Source organism: Vulpes vulpes, chromosome 2 (genome assembly GCF_048418805.1).
Source record: "Vulpes vulpes isolate BD-2025 chromosome 2, VulVul3, whole genome shotgun sequence".
Lineage (NCBI taxonomy): Eukaryota > Metazoa > Chordata > Mammalia > Carnivora > Canidae > Vulpes > Vulpes vulpes.
The window spans coordinates 32812117-32833158 of NC_132781.1; the positions used below are offsets into that span (position 1 = coordinate 32812117).

The window sequence follows — 21042 nt, forward strand, 5'->3', positions numbered from 1 at the left end:
TCACTGGGTATACATGTATGCATGTTTCTACGTGTGTGCCATTGCTTACCTATCTCCTTGCCATAGCATTGCATGCTATTATGTGTATGTGAGGCGAAGACTAGAAGTGTATAAATTACATGTATGTCACAGTGCATGTATATGCATGCTGTTCTCTGACATTTCACAGTATGTAATGACACATTCTCATTTCACAATATGTAATGACACACTCTCATGCAGTCATGTAAATTTGTGTAATGACAATGACATGATTTTATTTGGATCTACATATCTAGATAATATATGCCACCATGTATCTACTGTATATCTATAATCATGTATGAATGTGTCAGCCTATTTGTGTATGGAACCAATGTGTTTATTATGTGAGTATCACTATGTGTGTATTTGTATGCTTCTATGTGTAGCACGCATCAGATGTGTTTATGGTGTTGCATGTGTGTATATTGCATATGTATGTGTCCTGAGTGTGTGTATATCTGTGTGTCATTATTTGACATGCCAAGCATGTCACATGTATGTGTCGCTGTACACGTCTGTTGATAGCATATGTGCTGGGGGGGGTCCTTGAGTGGAAATGCACATGCATAATGGTGTGTATGTATATTATATATTAGTATTGTGCTTTATTTATGTATGAGATGCTTCATGTGTGTGCCATAGTGTGTTTATACCCGATTCTTATACTACCAAGGACCCATGGGACTTCCTTAGATAGAACTGGAGATAGGCCACTTTCAGTTTAGGGGTGTGGAAAGCAAGTGGAGGTCAGGGCAGGGCCACAGCTGAGGAAGAGGGTAGGAGGGCCCCTCCTAGCCCTGCCCCTCCACGTCCCGCCCCTTTTCCTGGCTTTTCAGGGAGGTCTCACCACCCCACCCCACCCCCCACTTACCCATCCCTTCCTTTCTTCCCAGGCTGGCCAGGCCCAGAGCTCTCTGCAGGTCTCACAGGCAGAGTCAAACCCACTTCTCTCAAGAGAGTGAGTGATTCTCCCTCCCGACCCCTTGGTGTGCCCACCCCACCTGTGTGCCCGCTAAGCCAATTCAGCACCCCCACCCCAGCAACAGAGTCTCAGACGAAACAGAAGCAGAGTCCATTCTTTATTAGTGTTGGGACCCCTGGCACCCCCCATGCCCCTCCATCTACCCTCCTTTTCAGCCTCTTCCTCGTCCTGGCATCTGTCCGCTTGTGGCCAGGCCCCCACGCTGGGGCCTCTGGGGCCTCTCCAAGGCTGGGGCAAGTCCAGCTGTACAGCCCTCCCAGGCCTCTGGGCGGCAGAGGAGCTCGTGTGGCATTTCCCGGGCTGGCCAGAACCAGGAGGGATGACGCCACGAGGGACAGTGGAGGCCTTTCAAGGGTCCGGGCTGGGTGGGGAGGGTGCCTGAGGGGCTCACCTGTCACACACGGTCCTGAGCGTGGAGGAAGATGGCGGTGGCGGTGGCAGCAGCGGCGGTGTGGTCTCCGAAGCCCACAGTACACTCATCCATAAAGTAGGAAACACTACACCCTCCAGTGCTGTTAGTAGTGCTTTCTACTTTATGGGTGACTGCACTGTCTGTCTGTCCGTCTGTGAGTATTCTTGAGGCCGCCTGCTCCTCTTCCTGACTCCTGCTTTGAGAGCCCCCCCAGCCCTCCCGGTGGCTCCCTAAGACCCTACCGCCCTGCCCCATGGTCCCCAGAAGGCCTGCACTGGGCCTTGTGGGCGGTGACTCAGCATGGCGCCAGTCTTTGCCTCCCCTTCCTTCCTCCCCCCACTTCCTCTTTGGTTCCCTCTTCCCTTCCCCCTGCGGCTCCACCCCATCCCCCCACCTTTGGAAACACTCAGGTAGAGACCACCACCACTCTGGTTCTGAACCGGGTGCTGACCCCCTGGGTGACCCCTTCCAACCACACTACCTGCCCTCCAGAGTCCAACTGAGGCAGCCACAGCTTCCTCCCACTCAGGCCTCCATCCGCAACCTCACCAGCCCACGGCCCTGACTCCCTCACCACCCAGCAGCTCCCCGGGCAGAAGCCCAAGGCCATCACAACAGAGATGGTGGCCATGTTGGGTGGAGAGGCCATTTAGTGCGTCTTGATGACACTGAGTCCCACTTTTCAGCCACCACCCACCCCCTGCCATCCCCACCTTACTTTCTGGCCTTTGTCCCTTGAAATCCAAGACCCCCCCTTTCTTCATCGGGGCCAGGAGCCATTTTACCTTCCTTGTCTAGAAGGACGTCAAGGCCCAGGATTTTGAGTAGCTGTTCCACCACAAAAGCCGAAAGTCGATAGATCTGAGGGTATGGCACCTCTTTGCCTAGAGCTTTGCTAGTAAGCCTTGGCATCCAAACTCTCAAAGTTCCTCCCCAAAATATCTCCACCCATGCCTACAAGTCAAACCCAAAGCCAAGAGTTGAAGAGCCCTGGTTGGGGCTGAAGTGAAGGTCCAGATCCTTACCTGATGCTGCAAGGCCCAGAGGAGCAAGCCCCGTGCTCCAGGCTCCCAAGTGGGGTTCCCTTCAGGGCGGGCAGGGCTTATAACCCCGAGGCCACGTGGGCCAGATCTCAGGGCGCCCAACGGTCGTGGAGCCCGCCCCCACACCGCAGTGGAGATTAGCCGCCCCTCCCCTCCCTGGGGAGGACAGACTGACAGGAAACCAGAGACAAGGCTGGGTATTGGCGGGAGGGGTGCTGAAGAGACCATCTCACACGCCCTGGGCAGGTGGCTTCCGGGACCCCAGGCTTGCCCTTCCCCCATGGCACCAAGTTGGGGGGACTGAGGGCACTGAGGGTGACCCAAGGAGATAAGGGCTCCCTGTCAGGGCCTTCAGTGAGTGCCCAGAACACAGGGTCCCCAGTGCAGCACAAGGAAAGCCCCACCCCCGAGAAAACTCTCTTCCTTTTGGGACAGCAGTGACATTCAGAACAAGCCATGTGTTGCCTAGAGAGACCACACATGTACAGATGCACGAAGGGAGGTCCAGGCCGGCATATCATGGTACCCTTCACATAGTTGGAGGCCTCAGCACCCCACAAAGCCATCCCTGCCCCCCGCCCAGCCTGTGGAAGACCGGCATGTGCCCGCAGCACAGTACGGAGGTCACGCTCGGGCCAGGTGGGCCTGTTAGCACTAGACTGGATGCTTAGGCTTCCTGTGAGGCCTGGAGGGCTAGGAGGGCAGGGCAGAGCAGTGGGGAGGACCAGGGTCTAGGGAAGGACGGTGGTGCCATTAGACTTGGAGGAGTGAAGGGGAAAAGACTCCAAGGGGAGGTTCTGGCAGCCACCGGATGTGGGCACGGGGCCCACCCACCTGCATGCCACCCCCGCTTTCCCCATGGGGAAGGCAGGAAGCTGCCCATCCCAGGGCCCCGGGCTGGGGGAGGGGAGCACGGTGTGGGGCTGGGTGGGGGCGGGGATGGGCTAGGTCTGGGCCACACATTTTCCCAAAAGTTCTCCAATCCTCTCAGCGGGCTCATTTCTGGAACCAAGAGGAATAATTCAGGGGGATGGGAGGGTGGTATGCATGGACCAGCATCACCCACTGGGACTCCTTCCCAGAAGGCCATGGGCCTCTTCTCTGGGTCCCCCATTCAGAGTCAGGCCCTCACAAAGTTCAGGGGACTCTCGGATTCAAGATCCCAAAGAGGGTTGGCATGCAGTAGGGGCCAGTGAGGAGGGAGATCATCACATGTTCTTTCCTTCAGGAAAGGCGATCCTCAACCTGAGAATTATTATCCAGGCCGGGTCCATAAATAGGGTGGAGAAAAGGAGAACAAGACCCTTCATCCACCAGGGTCTGAAGAGACAGCAGTGAGGAGGGCAAGCTGGCTAGAAATGGGACAGTGCTCCTTTAACAGACCACCGCTCTCCAGACCCTGGGTGGAGGGGAAGTGGCTGCCCTCCACGATAAGAGGATAAGAATATCAAAGTTGTGCAGTAACCTGAGTTCCTGGACCCCCACCCTTCGGGGCCCCTCCTCCTGGAGCATCTTGCCATCCCACCACCACCCTTGGCCTAGAGTGCTCTTGTAGCTATCACCTCAGAGATATTTTGTCCCGGCAAACAAGAGTCACAGACTGGGACTCCTGGGAGTCAGGAGCCTGGCTTCAGGGCCCAGCTCTACTATAGACTCTCTCCACATGTGACCTGTGGCAAGACAGAACTGAGTGTCCCTCCCAGGGACCCACAGGTCCCTTAACAGTCTCCAACTCAGCCCCTTTCCTGTCTTAGGCCAGGTGGAGGTGTCTCCGATACCGCTCCCTTGTGACCACAGAGGCTGCTTTCCTTTCATGTGTCCCCAGTGCCCATGGCCAAAGACCACCAGTGATGTTTGGTTGTTTGTTTGTTTTAAGAGAGAGACTAAGGCCCAGTCTCTCTACCCCAGAACTTTTGGAGTTAGGAGGCTTCTGGAGGGGTTGAGGCTTATACTGGTTGCCACCCTCAGGCTAGGGTTGAAGAGGGATGGAGCAGAGGTGAGGCCCATTGTCCCTGGAGCCTGAACTTCTCCCCCGACCCAGCAATGGCTCCCAGCTCCAGTGGCTTCAAACCAGGAGAAACAGGACAGGGCCAAAGACAAAATCAAGGACAAGGGGCATGGTCTGAAATAAGGACATAGAGATAATAAAAGTGGAACAAATGCACTGGACTGGAAGCCCCACTCCAGGCTGGCATGATCCACATGTGTGTCCTGCATAACTGACCAACAGGTACCTGAGGGAGGATCAGCGGATGCCAATGAGCGCATGTACATACACACGCACGCACACACATAAACACACACAAGGACACACATGGTCCAAAGGGCCCAAAAGATTCACAATCTTTCCAGGGAAACAGCAGACATGCCCAGAGCCATGCAGACAGGTAACAGCCTGTCTCAGGATGGGTAACAGCCCATCTCAGGCCTATAGACACACCTTAAGGAAGACCTGCTGCACACCCTGGACACATCTGCCTCCTTCCTGGAAACACCTGGGAAGGTTCACTTGGGAATTTGGAGCCAGCCATGGGAGGGAACCAGGGAACCAGGGATGGCTTCAGAACACAAGCACCTCTGTACAAGAGGTGTGACTCCCACTCCTGCCCCCAAAGCCCTCTGTTGCCGCAGTTCCCCAGGAGAAATGATGGCTAGTGGCTGAGAATGGAGGCGGTTGAGGAAGGATGCTTCTCTTTGTGGAGGAGAGAGGAGTTCAAGTTGACTCCTCAAATTCCACCCCTTGGCAATAGGTCAGGGCTCCATCAGACACTGACTGGGAAGCCTTGCTCACTTGGACTCTGCTAGGAAGTGTCCTCCATGGTCCTTCTAGTTCTGACACTCTTTGTCCAGGGATCGTATTTCTGCTCAGAGGTAGCAAAAGGGGAGGAGGAATAGGGACCAGGATAAGAAGTAGTAGAGGCAGAGAAGCTGGCATCAGAAAGAAAGTGGGAAGAGCCCTTCGCCAGGTAACGGGGCTGAGGCCTCTGGGGTCTGGGATCCTGGAGGGCTCCAGGTTCTCAATCGCACACCTCTGCCCCAACCTGACAGCTATCTTTGTGTGCCAAGCTGAGACTGTGGGTCAGTAAAGGTGGGCCTGAGGAGAAAAGGAAACAAGACCTGTCTTCAGGGACTCCCACTCTGATAGACAAGACAGATCTCTACACAGGGCGTGGAACTTTTGTGTATCGGTGTGAGAACAATTTGTACCAAAGTGGGCACAGAGCTTCAGGTCTGATGTGGACTCCTGGATCCTACTTGAGCAAACACTGAATCTGAGAGGTAAAGTAGAGCCCACATAAGGACCTCCACACATTCCTACATCCTACAAAATGACAGCAATGAGGGCAAATGAGTCCTGGGTGGGGTGGAAGGGCCCCACAGGCCTGAACTGACAGGTGCTACAGTGGCCACCTCAGAGATACAGGGGGCCCCCAGCAGATAAGGCTTCCTGGAGAAGGCGAGCATGGAATGAAGGGGGTTTGGAAAGAGAGAGAACAGGGCAGGAGCTGGCTGGCAAGGGGGAGAAACAGGGAGAAGAGGCCTAACATTTGCAAAGGGGAGTGGGCGCAGAGGGTGAAGGAAGGGCAAGGGTGCTGTCTGCACACGGAGGCACAGGCCCTCCCTGCAGCTGCATGGGTCTGGGGCCTTCGCTAGGCAACAGACAGAGATGGCAGCCCAGATAACCTGCCTCGTGAGGAGACAACAAGACAGAAGCCACAGGACCTAACCACTCACAAACAGGAAGTCAGAAGGCAGAGGAGGCCCGCCCTCGGGGGAGCAAGGCCTGGGGAGCCCCCAGGCCCCCCCTCTGTGTGACTACAGAGGAGGGAAACTAAACCCCTAGCATCGCAGTATGGGGCTAAGGACAACTGAAGTCAAGAGTCTCAAATGCTGGAACCTTTTGTCACCCTCCCTGGAAGGGCTACTAAAGGAAGCAGGGTCTGAGAAAAGGAAGTGCCTCAAGAACCTAAGACAGTGCATGGCCCTTGCAGACCTGAACTGGGCACCTAAGCAGGTGCCCTGGCTCCTCAGAGCCTCGGGGAGCACCAGTGTTGTTGAGAGTCCTCCCGAGGAGCAGAGTCGGCACCTTCTCCCCTCTGCCCCGTCTGCACTGCCCAGGCATCCCACAGGTTCAACTTCACTGTCTCCTGCTCTCCTGGGCTCAGATGCCAGCTCTGCTGGTCTGGTTCAGCTCTCCAGACCACAGTATTCAAGGCCTTTTAAGCAGCAAGGTCAGGGTGTAGTAACCTGGCCTGAGTTGGGAAACTGGCCTGCGAGCCCAGAGAGAGGCAGGAGGCAGCCTGAGGTCACAATGCAAGTGAAGGCCAACTTCGGAGTTTTGTCCATAGCATCTGGGAAGAAGCAGGATTGTCTGGCTAGGAAATGGGGTGTGGGTGTGAGGAAGAAAGTTAACCTGACGACTGTTGTGGGAGTGACCATGAAACCAGAAGGCCACTGGGATCTCCCAGGAACACAAGCAGAAAAGGCCCCCCACCCCTGGCTCTCTCCAACAGAAGTGCTTGTATTAACTTGCTGCTTTTGCTCTAGCTTTAACGGCTATGAATGAACTCTGTGTTTATTGTATGTGCGTGTCCCAAGAGCTGGGACCAGGCAAGGCGTCCCTGCCTGGAACCCGCTATGCCTCTCATCAGTCTAACTCCCTTCCCCAACATCAGGACCACCAAACAGAAGGCAAAACAGGGAGACAGGAGACTAGGGGCCCAGCCCCCACACTGTGACTATTTACAGTATAATTTCAGACCTTTCACAGAATCTGATCCCCAACCTGCAGCTTTTGTTTCTTCACCTATAAAACTGAGGAGGAGGTTGACCAAGGACCCGTTTGTTCTCTCGGAAGTTCCCAAGAGCAAGAGGGCCCAGGAACCTTGGAAGAGGAAGCAGCAAGGTCTGTTTTCCAAGACCTGCCCAGCCAGTAGGTAGCTGATGGATTTCCCCAGCAGGCTCAAGGGCAGGGCTCCCATTACTCAGAGAAGGCAAGTGGCTGGGAAAGGATCTAGAGCAGAATCCTCCCCTGATTTTGTCTGGGAAAACGGGGCAAAAGGCTGGGGGTACTCCTTGGTCTATCTCTCCCCTCCTGCCAGCATCCTGTCCCCCACAGGATTCCTCATATCCCAGGGACTGCTGGATGGGGCAGAGGGTGAGGTCTGCCCCATGAACTGCTCTGGGCTCTGTTGCCTCATTCACCCCCATGTTGAGCACACCTAGCTGGGGGGAAGGGCGGCAGCTGAGGCCACTAGAGAACTTTATAAAACACATTGAATCCGAATCTCATTTGATCAGCATGCTGAGCCACTGATGTAAATGATGGGATCCCCATTTCAGAGATGAAGAACTGGAACTCCACAAAGTTCAATTTCACCTTCCTGAAAACGAGCCAACAGTCTGCCTCCTGGTTCTGCCTCACTAAGGAACTCAATTCAAAGTGCCCCCGAGAAGAACCAGACCTCTGAGAGGTGACCCACCGGAGGGGGGAGTCACGGCCTATGTCTGCTGGCGTACCCAGCTGGGAAAGGGAATTGGAAAAGGCAGTGGGAGGAACTCGAGTGGGCCCCACTCCCCAGGCGTGTGGGGGAGGCAGAGAGCCCTAAAGGATAGCCGAGGGGTCTGCGGAATCTCTCCAACAGCAATACCGACTCCCTGCCCCTCCCGCCCCTTCCCTCCCAGCCTAGCCGCAGTCAGATGAGGGAGCCGGCCGCGAAGTCTGAGGGCCCCCGCGGCCACAGCAGCAGCTCACGGTACTGGAGCCGTTAAAAAATGACTCAACCAGAAAGTGCGTTTGAAGCGACGCTTGCCAGGGCCCCAGAGCCAAACCTCAAAAAGACGAAGTGAGAGAGAGGAGCCTGCGGGGCGGGCTGGGGGCGGAGGCCCGGGCTGGAGCCGGCCTGGCCAAATAAGGGCAAATGCTCCCAGGCTGACCAATGGCGCCCAGGCAGCCACGTCATGGGGCTGTGGCTGGGGGGCAGGGGAGAGGCCTGGGGCCAAATGGGCGCTGGGGACTGGGGCGGGGGGCCCAGGCTCTCCGGGAAGGGTCCAAGGGTGAGTGAGCAGCACGAGGTGTTGAGGCCCTGGTCCCCAAAGACCTTGGTACTGAGGGCAATAGACCTGTGCCCCTGAAAGCCCCACCTACAGGCTGGGGCTCAAGGGGGCAAAAGGAAGAGAAGGAGGGCCCCCTCACCCCTGTCCCACTTATGGGCCCCAGATCCCCATCTGCTGTGACAGAAATTGAGGGAAGCCATAAGCTGATGCACCAGTGTAGTTTTGTCTGGCTACTGACTTTGGGTAAGTGATATAACTGAAACTCAGTTTTCTTATCTGTGAAAGGTGAATAGTACCTCACAGATGGTACTGAGGATAAGATTCAATGATTGAAAGGGGCCGGTTTTGAACCTGGTAATTGTCATAGTGATACAGTAAATTATTAGAAGCCCAAGGACTGCTTCTCACTCATATTCTTGCCTCCCAATTGTTGTGAAAGATCCCTTTGCAAGGACACCATGTGGCTCTCAGTGGTGGGCCCTGTGGCTATAGCAGGGGAGGAGAGGTGTGGAGGTCTGAGGGGTCCTTCTAATCGAAGCCTAGTCCCTCCTACCGCAGAATAGACACACTTTCCTCAGTCTCAGTCACCAGAGACGTGACGTGGCCACCCTGATCACCTCCACCTCATCTTCCCACCGGGTCCTTCTGAGCTCCACACTCTGCCTCCACCTCCCTGCTCCCCTGGAGTGCAGGGCTGAAGAAGTGAGTCTATTCAGCTACCCAGAGACAGTGCCAGTGTCTCAGCTGCCAGCACAGGGTGGGGGCAGCAGCTGGCTTCTCCTAGGGGACCTCTGATCACTCCCTTGCCTCAGGCCTTCCCAGCCCCTGCTGGGACCATAGCCCAGGTGAAATGGCTGCCAGTGTCTTCCTCTCCAGTCCTTCTCTGTCCCAAGCACGGATTTGCATTTCCCCCCTGCCCTCTGCTACCCAAGCCCCCAGGGACAAGGTGACAGTTAAACCCCTTCCTCTGACTAGTGGCCCCAGAGCACTCACTTCCTTCCAGGTATTTTCCAGGATGGGGGGAGGGGTTCATACAGGGGCAGTGGCTGGTTGTGGGGAAGAATGAGAGAAGCTGGGGTCCCTACACTCTAGTGTCTGAAGCTGTTGCTTACCGTCCCTCAAGTTCTCTCTGTAGCACAAGAACTCAGTGTGGAGGAAGGAGAATGCACAGGCAGGAAGCAGCACATAGGAGCTCTTAAAATGGGCCTGCCAGGCCTCTGACTTCTTACAGACTCAGGCTTCCATCTGTGGAATGGACTTTCAAGGAAAGCCCAGGGTTCAAGTCCTCTGTCCATGACCCCATAATGCCTGCCTTCCACTCTGGGGGTAGTGTTGAGAATCAGAGTGCCAGAGGTCCTCTGTCACATTTCTTAGAGGATCTGGCATGTTGGCACCAGCAGCACAGTTTTCTCTGCCCTCAGTTCCTACCTTCTTAGGGTCTTAAGGCAAAGAGAATCACAAGCATCTCTAGGCAGAAGGCACCAGGCTAGGTAGGGTAGGACATATAAAGTAGCAGTGGCCCCTTTGGGGTCAGGCTGACCACTGCCTCTGGTGCTGTCTTCTCACCCATAAAGTGGGGAGGTTGGCCTAGGTCATGACTCTCCCAGGCTTCACATTCTCTGTATGATCTGCTGTCACTCTAGAGCCCCAATGCTCTGGTGAAGGACTCTGCACCCCAAAGGTCCAGGCAGGCAGCCATGTGCTTTCTTCCTCAGTCTACACCTTATTGGCCCACCCTATAGCACCCTTATAGCTCACCCTATGCTACTGGCTATCTGTTCTCCTGGCTCAAACAAGACTGGAAGGGGGACAGCCACACATGGGGAGAAGTGGCAGGCTAACATGAATCCAAGAGGTAGAAAAATAATCAGTCCCAGAACCATTTCACATGATACAAAAATGGAGGTGTATAACAATGACTTGAGCCAAGGAAAGGTTAAATCATACCCAGAATTTTGTATCCAAAGAGCAAGGAAATATATGAAAACAAGAGAACAGAGAGATTAAAATAAAAAGCCATGGTGCTTAAAAGGAAAATGTGTTGGTTGTGATATATTTATGTATGATGGATGTATTGTAACATCCATTGTCCAACAATACTACAGGGAGGACATTCTTGCCACACTTACTTAGAACTTATCTAGAGCTGGACAACTTTGGATAAAGATGATTCCTTAGATACACTTAATAGTTTACAGCTCTCAGATTGCTTTTACATAAATTAATGTATATCTCACAACTATCCTAAGATAGGACTACTGTGTCTTTAAGTGAATTTTTAATTTGAAGTTAGCGTACAAACAGAAAAGTGAATAAATCATGAGTATATGACTCAATACATTTTCAGAAAGTGACCTAATCTATACAACTAGCATCCAGATCAAGAAAGATTCAAGATCCCCTCATAACTCCTCTCACACCCCCACTTGTCATGGGTAACCACTATCCCACTGCTTAAAGCAGAGTTTTGTCAGCTGCATCGTATAGAGAGGAAACTTTTAGAGCAGTCAAGTGACTGGAGGCAGGAGCAATACCTCTAATTGGTTATGTGTGTGTATTTTCATCACAAGTCTCAGTGTTCCAGTGGAGTGTGAAGGTGCCATAATTGGGCTGCAGATGGAGGTGGTAAGTAGGAAAAAAGCAGAAGTTGGGGGTTTGGAGCACAGATCAGCAGATACCTAAGAGCTGCTAGAGTAGAAGAGAAGATGCAGGCAGGTGGGAATTGGAGGAGGGCTAGACCTGTTTCCCAATGTCCTGCCTAGGGATCCTTGAGTAAATCCCAAGGATCACCTCCCTGGACCATTTCCCCACATTGCCTCCTCCTGAGGTCATTTTAGACTGGGAGACTAGAGACGTAAGTGGTAGGCGTAGGGTGTTCGGGGGACTCAATGTATAGGGACATGTAACTTTCTATGATAAACCAATGCCTCATGCTGGTTCTGTGGAATACTCATGAAGGGAGCAAGCCCACGGCATCCAGGGCAACCTATATGAGAAGAAGTTAACAGCCCTAAATTTGAGTTAAGGCTCTACTCCTTGATCATGGCCAAGTCACTTTAACTTTGACCTTCAGTCTCTTCATCACTATATAAAGATGTTAACGATGACACAGGAGTTTTGTGAGGATCAGGTAAGATAAAGGGACATGAAAGCCCTTTTGTCAACTGAAAATGCCACTTAAATGAAAGGCTTTACTGATAAACATGAACCAGACTTCCAAAGTAAGATACTAATCTGTTCTTCAACATTGCCTACCTCTTTTACACATGCTCACAGGATCAGGTGTCAGGGAGGGAACATGAGGATTGAATGGCGGGCTATGGACAGGCTTGGAGTAAGAAAGTAGTGGCCATGCCCAGAAATGGCCATGGCCAAAAATGAGGCCAAACCTACCGAGCTCAGCCTGAGCTTAATCCTCCCCAGCTCATCCCCATTATTTCTCGGAAACAGCTTCCCTCCAAGACAAGAACATTCCTCCCCTCGTTCCATCAGCCATCAATTGCTGCCCAGGGCTGTAGTCTGTAGTTCATCCAGCAATGAACTGCCACTGAGTATGTTTTTTAACCCCACAGGCAGTAGTGGGTAGGAAGTAGAGAATGAGGAATAAGTAGATAAGGGGAAGGCAGCCCCATCACTACACTGACTCATGTCTGTCATTGCTGAACTAGGGAGGAGCCTCGCCTTTCTGAAGCAGAGAAACCAAATGACTGAGCAAAAGACCAAGACCCTGGATGGATGCGGGACCTCAGTGGTCAGAACGGGGCTGAAGCTCTGACAGGCACAGTGAGAAGGGCACAGCCCTCATTGAGGGCAGCAGTGGCACCGGCAGCAGCGGAGCAGCCAAGACCTCCTCTTCCACATAGCCCTGCTCCCTCCGAGGGAGCCGTGAAGAACCAGCAGTCCCTCTTTCAGTTTCTTTGGGCTCCCAGCAGTGGATAGACTCTAGCACCTTCTTGCCTGTCGGGCTGTTGAGCGGCACCGTAAGTAGCTTCCAGGACCACAAAAAGCAAGAAAGCGAATTGAGCAGCTGCTTCCAGGCAGAGCCCATTTGACACCAGGTCTGTGAAATCCGGTCCCCACGACTGGCCACCCCTCCCCCACAACCATCAGGCCTGTGTCTTTCGCTTCCTGCAAGGCTAACAGTTAGGGCCTCAGCCCGCCGTAGGGCTGAGGCAGGCAGGCTGAGTGTGGTTATTTGTGCACAGCTCCTCTTGCCTCCCCTCCCCACAACTGTTTCCATTCTCACCAAGCAGCCACGTCCGGGTCAGACACGCAGGACAGCAGCTGGGGATTTCCAAGGGACTTTTTTGAGAGAAGCCAGTGAAAGTTGGGTGTTGGCTGCACAGCCTAGGCACTCTTGCTGAAACCCACTTCTTCCCTCCAGAACATAAGGCTGGCCTGGTGGGGCTACTTCCCAAGGATCCTTTTAGATGGGAATTGAACAGAAACCACCACCCTTGAGCTCTTTCAGTTTGCTGGGCTGGAGAAATCCTTTAAAAATCCAGTTGAAATGGGGGTTAATGGACAATTCCCTCAGAGCTTGAAGGCATCAGCAGAAAACAGTTCTGGTCTGAGGAAGACCCATGAGTGACAGGACCCGCCTGAGCCACTCCCAGCTTCCTTCCCATGGGCCTATGAGAGGACAAGGACAGGGGTGGGAGGAGGTTCACTGGACAATCAGCACCTCTCCCTCCTTTCCACACACTCCAGGGCCACAGGTATCAAGAGACACTGACTCACTAGCAACACCAGGTGGCTAGAGACACAAAGCCTCTGTTCACAAGTCAAGAGCTCATTCTGCAGCAGTGATTCTAGACATTTCTCCCACTATTTGGCTGACTATGCACATACTGCACATATTTAAAAATAGCTAATAAAAAGAGTAAATGAATTTTACCTTTTATAAAACCTAAGTTCTAGAATGTTCACTTTGCTTCATTTTTATAATCATAATACTAAGGTAAACAGGCAGAGTGTTATCACTGTTCTACATATGAAGAAACCTAGGGAATCAAAATGGGGATATGAAAAGGATTCCCTGTGGAAATTTAATAAGAATGTATGATATTTATCATTCCAAAACAGGTAACTCACCTTGGCCAATATCCTGATATCAAAACCTAAGCCAGAAGGGAAAGAGAGGGGCCCAACATCTCCAGAGGCATAAACCAGACCAAGGCCCAGCAGCCACCCGAGGGGCTCCAATTAGGGGAATACATCAGAATGTGTGTGGCAGAGGAGGGTCATGGGTACCAATGAGAGGCCTAAGGTATAGCAAAAGCAGTTAAGAAAAAAAAAAGGGGGGGAGCAGGTAAGGGCATTAAACACGGTCAACAGGCAAAGAATACTGAGAAACCTCAGGCTTTCTTTCAAGGGACACTTGCTGCGCCAGGTCTAAAGAGCAAAAGTCGGCAACCCTCACACACCAGGACTACCAGCTTGCCTAGACCCAGGACAGCAGACCTTCCAACAAGACCCAAGGAAGCACACTAGAAAGGCTGCAATCCCAGAAGGCTAAAAGATAGGTAATGGGAAGCAGGAGTGCCTCTACTGCTCCGGCAAAGTGCTTACAGGGTTAAGTGAGTTATTCCTGGGCCCATGTAAAAGGAAGAGGGACACAAGGCATCTGTCATGGGCTTAAGAACTTTCCTTAAGAACGTTCACGTTTATTGGCATTTGACCCAGAGTCCTACCCATGGGCCAGGGCACAGACCGGGTCTCCTACCCCCCATTCATTTCGGTCTCTGTCAGTACACAAGCCCAAACCACCCCACCCCCATCAGAAATCCAAAGGTAAAATGACCCAGGGACACGATGTGCTCTCTCAACAGTCTGCTGAGTCTCAGAACTGGAGGGTGGGGAGTATCTGAAGTTCTGCTCCTTTAGTTCCAGAACAAAAAATAAGCAGATGCAAGAGGTGAGGAGGAAAGATGCTGGTGGCCACACATCTTGCTAGGTCTTTATAGCTGTGTCTCTGGATTTGTAGGCCACTCCTCGACTTTTCAGCTCTCGCACGATTCCTGCAGCAGGAAAAGAAACAGCTCTGTGAGGGGGGAAGATTCCAAAGGGCTAAGAAAGGTCCTTCTACTATCACTTTGGGTGGGGGAAGGGAGGAAGGAAGATAGGTGCTCCTCAGCAAACTGGAGTCCTAGACAGCTCATCAACTGATGATTCAGGCACACGTTTGGCCATGACTTGGTAAGAATGAGAAGGAAAAGGGAGCCCAGTTGTAGTCACTGCAACCAAGGGTCCTAGAGCCAAAATGCCTGGGTTCAAATTCTAGCTCCTCTCTTACTAGCAGGGTGACCCTGGGCAAGCTATTTAACCTCTGTGCCTCAGTTCCCTCACAGAGTTGGGAGGACTAGTGTGCAGTCACATAAAGGACTTCCAGGGAGCTTGGCGCAGTATGCGAACATCGGCTGCTGTTCTGATAATTACCTTGGGGAAGGCGGCCAGTGACTGACACTGCATATACACCCGGCTTAAAGTTACCTAGGAGAGAAGAAAAGAGATGGCTGTGAGAGAGAGTTAAGTCTAAAAACCAAATGGAGGTTTAAGCTAAAAAACGAAAGGAATGCTGCAACTCTAAGAGAGGAGCAATAACGTCTTTTGGCTACAGTGTTAAATGACAGGGCAAAGGACACTTTCCTCATGTTTCCTACAACCTATCTGTTTCATTTGGAGGCCACTTACCCGCTGATTTAAGACTGCCCCCACTAGACCCAAGAGACAGCAACAACACAGCTAGGCCAGGATAAGGAGAAAGGGAGACACTTACTGACTCGCTGCCACTTGGAGACCCAGCTGTCCTCTGGACTCATCATTGCAATGATTCTGGGAAGGGAAAAGAAGCAGAGTCAGCTGAGCCTCCCCTACTGGAGAAGAGAGAGATGGAGGAAAATGCCCACTTTACTCTTCCAGCCAGCAAAATGATTCTAGGAGAGGAAACGCAGGAAAAAGCCAAGTAGTGTCTCTACTAGAAAGCAGGGGAAACGGACTACTAAATGCTGGGATGGGGCTGATCCAAAGTTAGTACTGATGAAGGTTCTTTGCCTGCGAAGCATAGGTCAGTCACCATTCCCAAAGGACTAGCTCACCAGGCTCAAAAAACATCGGGAGCCCCAGCCCAGATTCTCTGGGAAACAGGACAGCTTTAAAAATACCTAACTACAGCCAACAGGACCACTAGGGGGCTGGGCCCCCAATGCAAACGGCGGGTAAAAGAAAACCATGGGTCCTCCTACCAGAAGTAAGTTAGACTTGGCCAAGCTCTGCCTCTGATGAGCTGTAGAGCCTAACACACATATGGAGACCACTCTCAGAATTTCATGGGATGAAACTCAAAGACTGAGCTCATACAGGAAAAACAACTAGCACAGAGTAGGTGCTAAATTAGCATTAGCTCTCCTTACTATCCTAATTGTTCTTCCCAGGATAGCTCTGATCCTAGTGCACAGGCAACAGAAAGGCCACTTAAGGGCTAGAAGGCTGCCACTGGAGCTTGACAGGTAAACATCACAGGCACTTTCAGAAGCTACAGAGGTCATTTCTGTCATTCATTCATTCAATCAAATGCTTGCTGACCACCTTCTGTGACAGGTCTGCTCTAGGACACTGACACCTGCCAACATTTATCTTCTCGATAACCATTCTCTCTTCTCTTGGCAACAATCTTGGATTCTTATTTGGGGAGCCTCCCTCCCCATCCAAATCCTACATACTCAGCCATCTGCTGTGAGTGGAACTGATCCCACTCTCCAGGGTGGTGAAGTACGGTAACACCTACCCTGGCCTGGCAGTTTAGTAAGTAGTGTGTTTAAGCCCAGTTTGTGTGTAAATCCTTTTTTAAAAAAATATTTAAGGCACATATACAGGCCACTCTCTGGACCAACAGTATGTTTTCTTCTGATCTTCATAAGCAACTTGTCTAGCCTTATAGTGCCTGTCACTCAACCTTATGATTTAAACTCAATAGCACCCCCACCATTCTCCAAACATACCCTGATTTTCCCACCCCATGATTTTGCTCAAGTCATTCCCTTCTTTAGTATGCTTTTTCTAAAATGTTCTCTTACCGCAATCTCCTCAGAGCTCCTGTACTTTTTTTTTAATTTTTAAATTTTTTTAATTTATTTATGACAGTCACACACACAGAGAGAGAGAGAGAGAGAGAGAGAGGCAGACACAGGCAGAGGGAGAAGCAGGCTCCATGCACCGGGAGCCCGACGTGGGATTCAATCCCGGGTCTCCAGGATCGCGCCCCAAGCCAAAGGCAGGCGCCAAACCGCTGTGCCACCCAGGGATCCTGCTCCTGTACTTCTTAGAAGAGCCTGATTCACCTGTTATCTCCTCTGCTTCTAGCTGAGTTCATCTGGCCCTCCTCTGATCTCCTTTAGCCCTTGATATACCCATTTTCCAAAATCTAACTTGTGTCAGAATACACAAATAACTCAAATAACTCCTACAACTCAACAATAAAAAAGCCAAATAACCTACTTCCAAAGTGGGAAAAGCATTTGAACAGATATTTTTCTGAAGATATACAAATGGCCAATAAGCACATAAAAAAGATGCTTAACATCACTAATCATCAGGGGAAGGCAATCAAAACCTCAACAATACCACTCATATCCAATAGGGTAGCTACTATCAAATCCTAAACAAAACACAAAACATAAGTAATAAATGTTGGCAAGGGTGTGGAGAAGCTGGAACCCCTGCACACTGCTGGTGGGAACATAAAATGGTGCTGCTGCTGTGAAAAACACTATGGCAGTTCCTCTAAATGTTAAACATAGAACAACTCAGCAATTCCACTTCTGGATATATACCCTAAAGAAGTGAAAGCAGGGACTTGATCAGATATTCGTAAACCCATGTTCATAGCAGCATTATTCATGACAGCTACAAGACAGAAGCAACCCAAGTGTGTAACAACAGATGAATGAATAAAATGTGGTATATACGTATAATGGGATCACTCAGCTTAAAAAGAAAAGTCGGATGCATGCTAGGATATGGATAAACCTTAAAGATGTGATGCTAAATGAAATAAGTACAAAAGGACAAATATTGTATGATTCGACTTACATGAATTATCTACAATATACTTCAAATTCATACAGAAGGAGGGGCACTGGGTGGCTCAGTTGGTTAATCATCTGTCTTTGACTTAGGTCATGACTCTGGGGTCCTGGGATCCAGGACACGGATCCCAACACGGGAGTGTTGGGCTCCCTGCTCAGTGGAGAGCCTGCTTCTCCCTCTCTCTGTGCTGCTCCCCCTGCTTGTGGTCTCTCACCTCTGTCAAATAAAATCTTAAAAAAAAAAAAAAAAAATTCACACAGAGAGAAAGTAGAATGGTAGTTGGCAAGGGCTGTGGAGCAGGGAAAATTAGATGAAAAAAGTTCTGGAGACGGATGGTAGTGACAGCTACACAATGTGAAGATATTTAATACCACTGAATTCTACACTTAAAAATGGAGTTTGACAAGGGGCTCAATTCCAGGACCCTGGGATCATGACCTGAGCTGAAGGCAGATGCTTAACTGACTGAACCTCTGAGGAGCCCCTCTTTATTCATTTGTTAGCAATTTTGTTACAGTGCTAACAAATCAATGAAGGGACTGGAGTGTCTAACTGTGCATATACGTGTGTAGGAAGTAAGGTTCCATGACAACAGCGTTTTTGCCCAATCCTTCATTCTTCCTTAGAGGAAGTCAAAGAAGGAATGGGTGGAGTTGGCCTCGCCTTGAAGGAAGTATAATAAGTACCGTGTTTGAGCCCAGTTTGTGTAAATCATCTTCTTAAAAAAAGATTTAGAGAGGAGAGAGCATGCAGGCAGTGGAGGGACAGAGGGAAAGGGAGAATCTCAAGCAGACTCCCTCCTCACAGAGCACGTAGCCCAATGTGGGGCTCAATCTCATTACCCTGAGATCATGACCTGAACTGAAATCTAGAATTGGACGCTTAACTGACTGAGCCACTCAGGCATCCCTATGTGTAAATCCTTAATTGGCCTAGAGGCCAAAAGACACTTTATAATATCTTCTTAACCCCCAAAGAATACTGCCTTCTGGCTTCTACCTTAGGGGTAAAATAACCTGAGACCTAGCCACTTATGTTAGACTCATTTCCCCTTTTCCCCATTGGACAATCTCACCAAGGAAAACTTCTTATGGGGGCCTCTTAGATACATCTAAAAGCATCAGCTTTCAGGTAATAATTTACCATTACTGTACCTTACCTTACCTTCATTTTCAGGTAGTGTCATCATGCATTCAACAAACATTTATTAGCCCTCTGCCACCTTCCAGGCCCTGTGCCAAATCATTTTTTTTATTTTTTTAACTTATATACATATATTTTAATCTATATACATAAAATATATTTAAATATATATACACACACACACACACACACACACATATATATATATATTAAGATTTTATTTATTTACTCCTGAAAGACACACAGAGAGAGAGAGAGAGAGAAAGAGGCAGAGACACAGGCAAAAGGAGAAGCAGACTCCATGCAGGGAGCCCAATGCAGGACTTGATCCCGGGACTCCAGGATCATGCCCTGGGTCAAAGGCAGGTGCTAAACCGCTGAGCCACCCAGGGATCCCCCATTTCTTTTTAAAAAGATTTTATTTGTGGGTTGCCTGGGTGGCTCAATCCTTGAGCATCTGCCTTTGGCTCAGGTTGTGATCCCAGGATCCTGGGATCAAGCTCCACATCAGGTTCCCCACAGGGAGCCTGCTTTTCCCTCTGCCTGTGTCTCTTCCTCTCTCTCTGTGTCTCTCATGAATAAATAAAAATATTTTTTAAAACAATGATAATAAAAAAGAAATTATTTTATACTCTTTTCCCTTGTTCTACATCTTGCCAATCTAGTATATATTTCACCGTTAGAGCATACTTGTTTGGACTAGCCACATCCTCAAAATAGCTTTGAGAACAACCAGGATTATAGTCTCAGTAGTCTGCTTCACATTTACTTGGTGGGGTGGGTATAGGAAGAACAAAGAAGCGAATGAAGGAATTTAAAGAGGCTTACCCATCAAAGGAAGAGCTGGTGCAGTCATATACCATCTCCCGGTTACCCTTCATCTGAAGGTATGCATCACAATTGTCACAACCATCATATTCAAACTGGTCTATAGTCTGGGAGGGAGATAAAACGGGATAGGGATGAACATAAACAAGGCTAAAAGAAGAAGTAGCTTTCTCCATACTCTTACCTGGTCAAGTAGAAGGCTCCCTATGTTGGCTCTGTCTCATCAGGTTCCTCACCTACCACTCCCACAGCCCCATTCCTAAAGTTCCACCCTCAAGTCTTCCCTCTCTTGTTCCTAACAGCGTTTAACCTATTCCTTTCCCTAGTCCCCTCAGGGTCAGGCATCCTCTCTGATTACTCTCCTCAGCTGCAGATCCCCACCTTCATTTGACTCCCAGTGGCCTTCGGTTTCAACAGATGTTCACGGAACGTCTGTTAAGGATCAGACCTGTGCTGAGGATTCAAAGGCATGTAAGACTCCCTGCGTTCCTACAGACTTAAACGATGGCCTCCAGCAGCTTCCCACACCCCCTGCCGAACCCGGGGTCCTGGACCTTACTTTTCGCTAACCCCCATCCCCCTTCCACCTTTTCCCCCAACCTGGATCCCCCATCGTCCCTACAACCAGCTCCCCGAAGGACACCTTGACCAGCGAACACAGCAAACAAGCCCGCAGATGCCGCAGGTCCTTCGGCACCGTCTCCAGCGCCATCCTCTCCGACAAAACAACAGCAAAGGACTGGGCCTCGGATTCCTCAGCCGCCGGAAGTAAACATCGAATTACCCAGAATGCCATCCACTTCCGGTACATCGGACTTCCTCTTCCGGTGTGGGAAGCCGGAAGGCCCAGCCCCCCCCCCCCCCCCGCCTAAGGAGATGGTTTCTCCCGCCTGGAGGCGGAGCCAGCCGGCAGTCACCTGGGCCGGCGCGCGCACCCGCCACCTGGGCCGGCGCGAGGGCGAGGCCCGCGCGGCCGTTGGGCCCGTGGGCAGGGCCGTGGGGGAGGGGCGGCGCGGCTGGCGCCTGCGCGGGAGCGCGCCGCGGCGCGAGCCGGAAGCCGGCGGCGCGGGCCGTTTGATCCGGGCGGCTGGCGGCCGGCCGCCGCTCCCCTTCGGAGGTTCCCAGATGCCCGCCGAGATTCCTTTTTGTCTTCCCGTTTTAAAAGCGTAGGACCGGAGAGTCCGCTGTCTCCCTCTGGGTTCTCCCTGCGGAGCGGGAAAGAAATCGGGGACAGCCCCTCTGTTTCCTGGGAGCAGTGTAGGGTTTCCGCTTGCCGTCGGCGGGGATGCTGGCCTGGGAGCCCAGGGCGCGCAACAGGCGCATTTAATTATCGTTTAATTTTTTAAAATGTATTTTCCTTGTTCCGGCTGATGATTTAGGCTTTGTGCAGCTTTTAGCATTGAGACAGTTCCTTTACTTGAGAACATCTGTGGGGGATAGCAGATCTTGTGTCTTTTTTTTTTTTT

General features: G+C 51.1%; 1 protein-coding gene across 1 annotated transcript; it reads right to left on the reverse strand.

Moving 5' to 3' along the window:
- Positions 1–14147: 14147 nt before the first annotated feature.
- SUPT4H1 (SPT4 homolog, DSIF elongation factor subunit) lies at positions 14148–20379 on the reverse strand. Its single transcript, XM_025996017.2, has 5 exons — positions 20220–20379; positions 19577–19683; positions 15297–15352; positions 14957–15010; positions 14148–14538 (listed from the first exon to the last, which is right to left on the reverse strand). The coding sequence occupies exons 1-5, from the start codon at positions 20370–20372 to the stop codon at positions 14471–14473; spliced, it is 438 nt and encodes a 145-aa protein (XP_025851802.1). The 5' UTR covers positions 20373–20379; the 3' UTR covers positions 14148–14470.
- Positions 20380–21042: the final 663 nt, after the last annotated feature.

Excerpts from the sequence above, each read along its gene's own strand:
- SUPT4H1 (XM_025996017.2), bottom strand. The coding sequence starts at position 20,372 with ATGGCATTCTGGGTAATTCGATGTTTACTTCCGGCGGCTGAGGAATCC. Across the intron at positions 19,684-20,219 it reads TGCTGTGTTCGCTGGTCAAG|ACTATAGACCAGTTTGAATA; the intron begins GTGTCCTTCGGG and ends TCTCCCTCCCAG. Across the intron at positions 15,353-19,576 it reads ACCAGCTCTTCCTTTGATGG|AATCATTGCAATGATGAGTC; the intron begins GTAAGCCTCTTT and ends TTCCCTTCCCAG.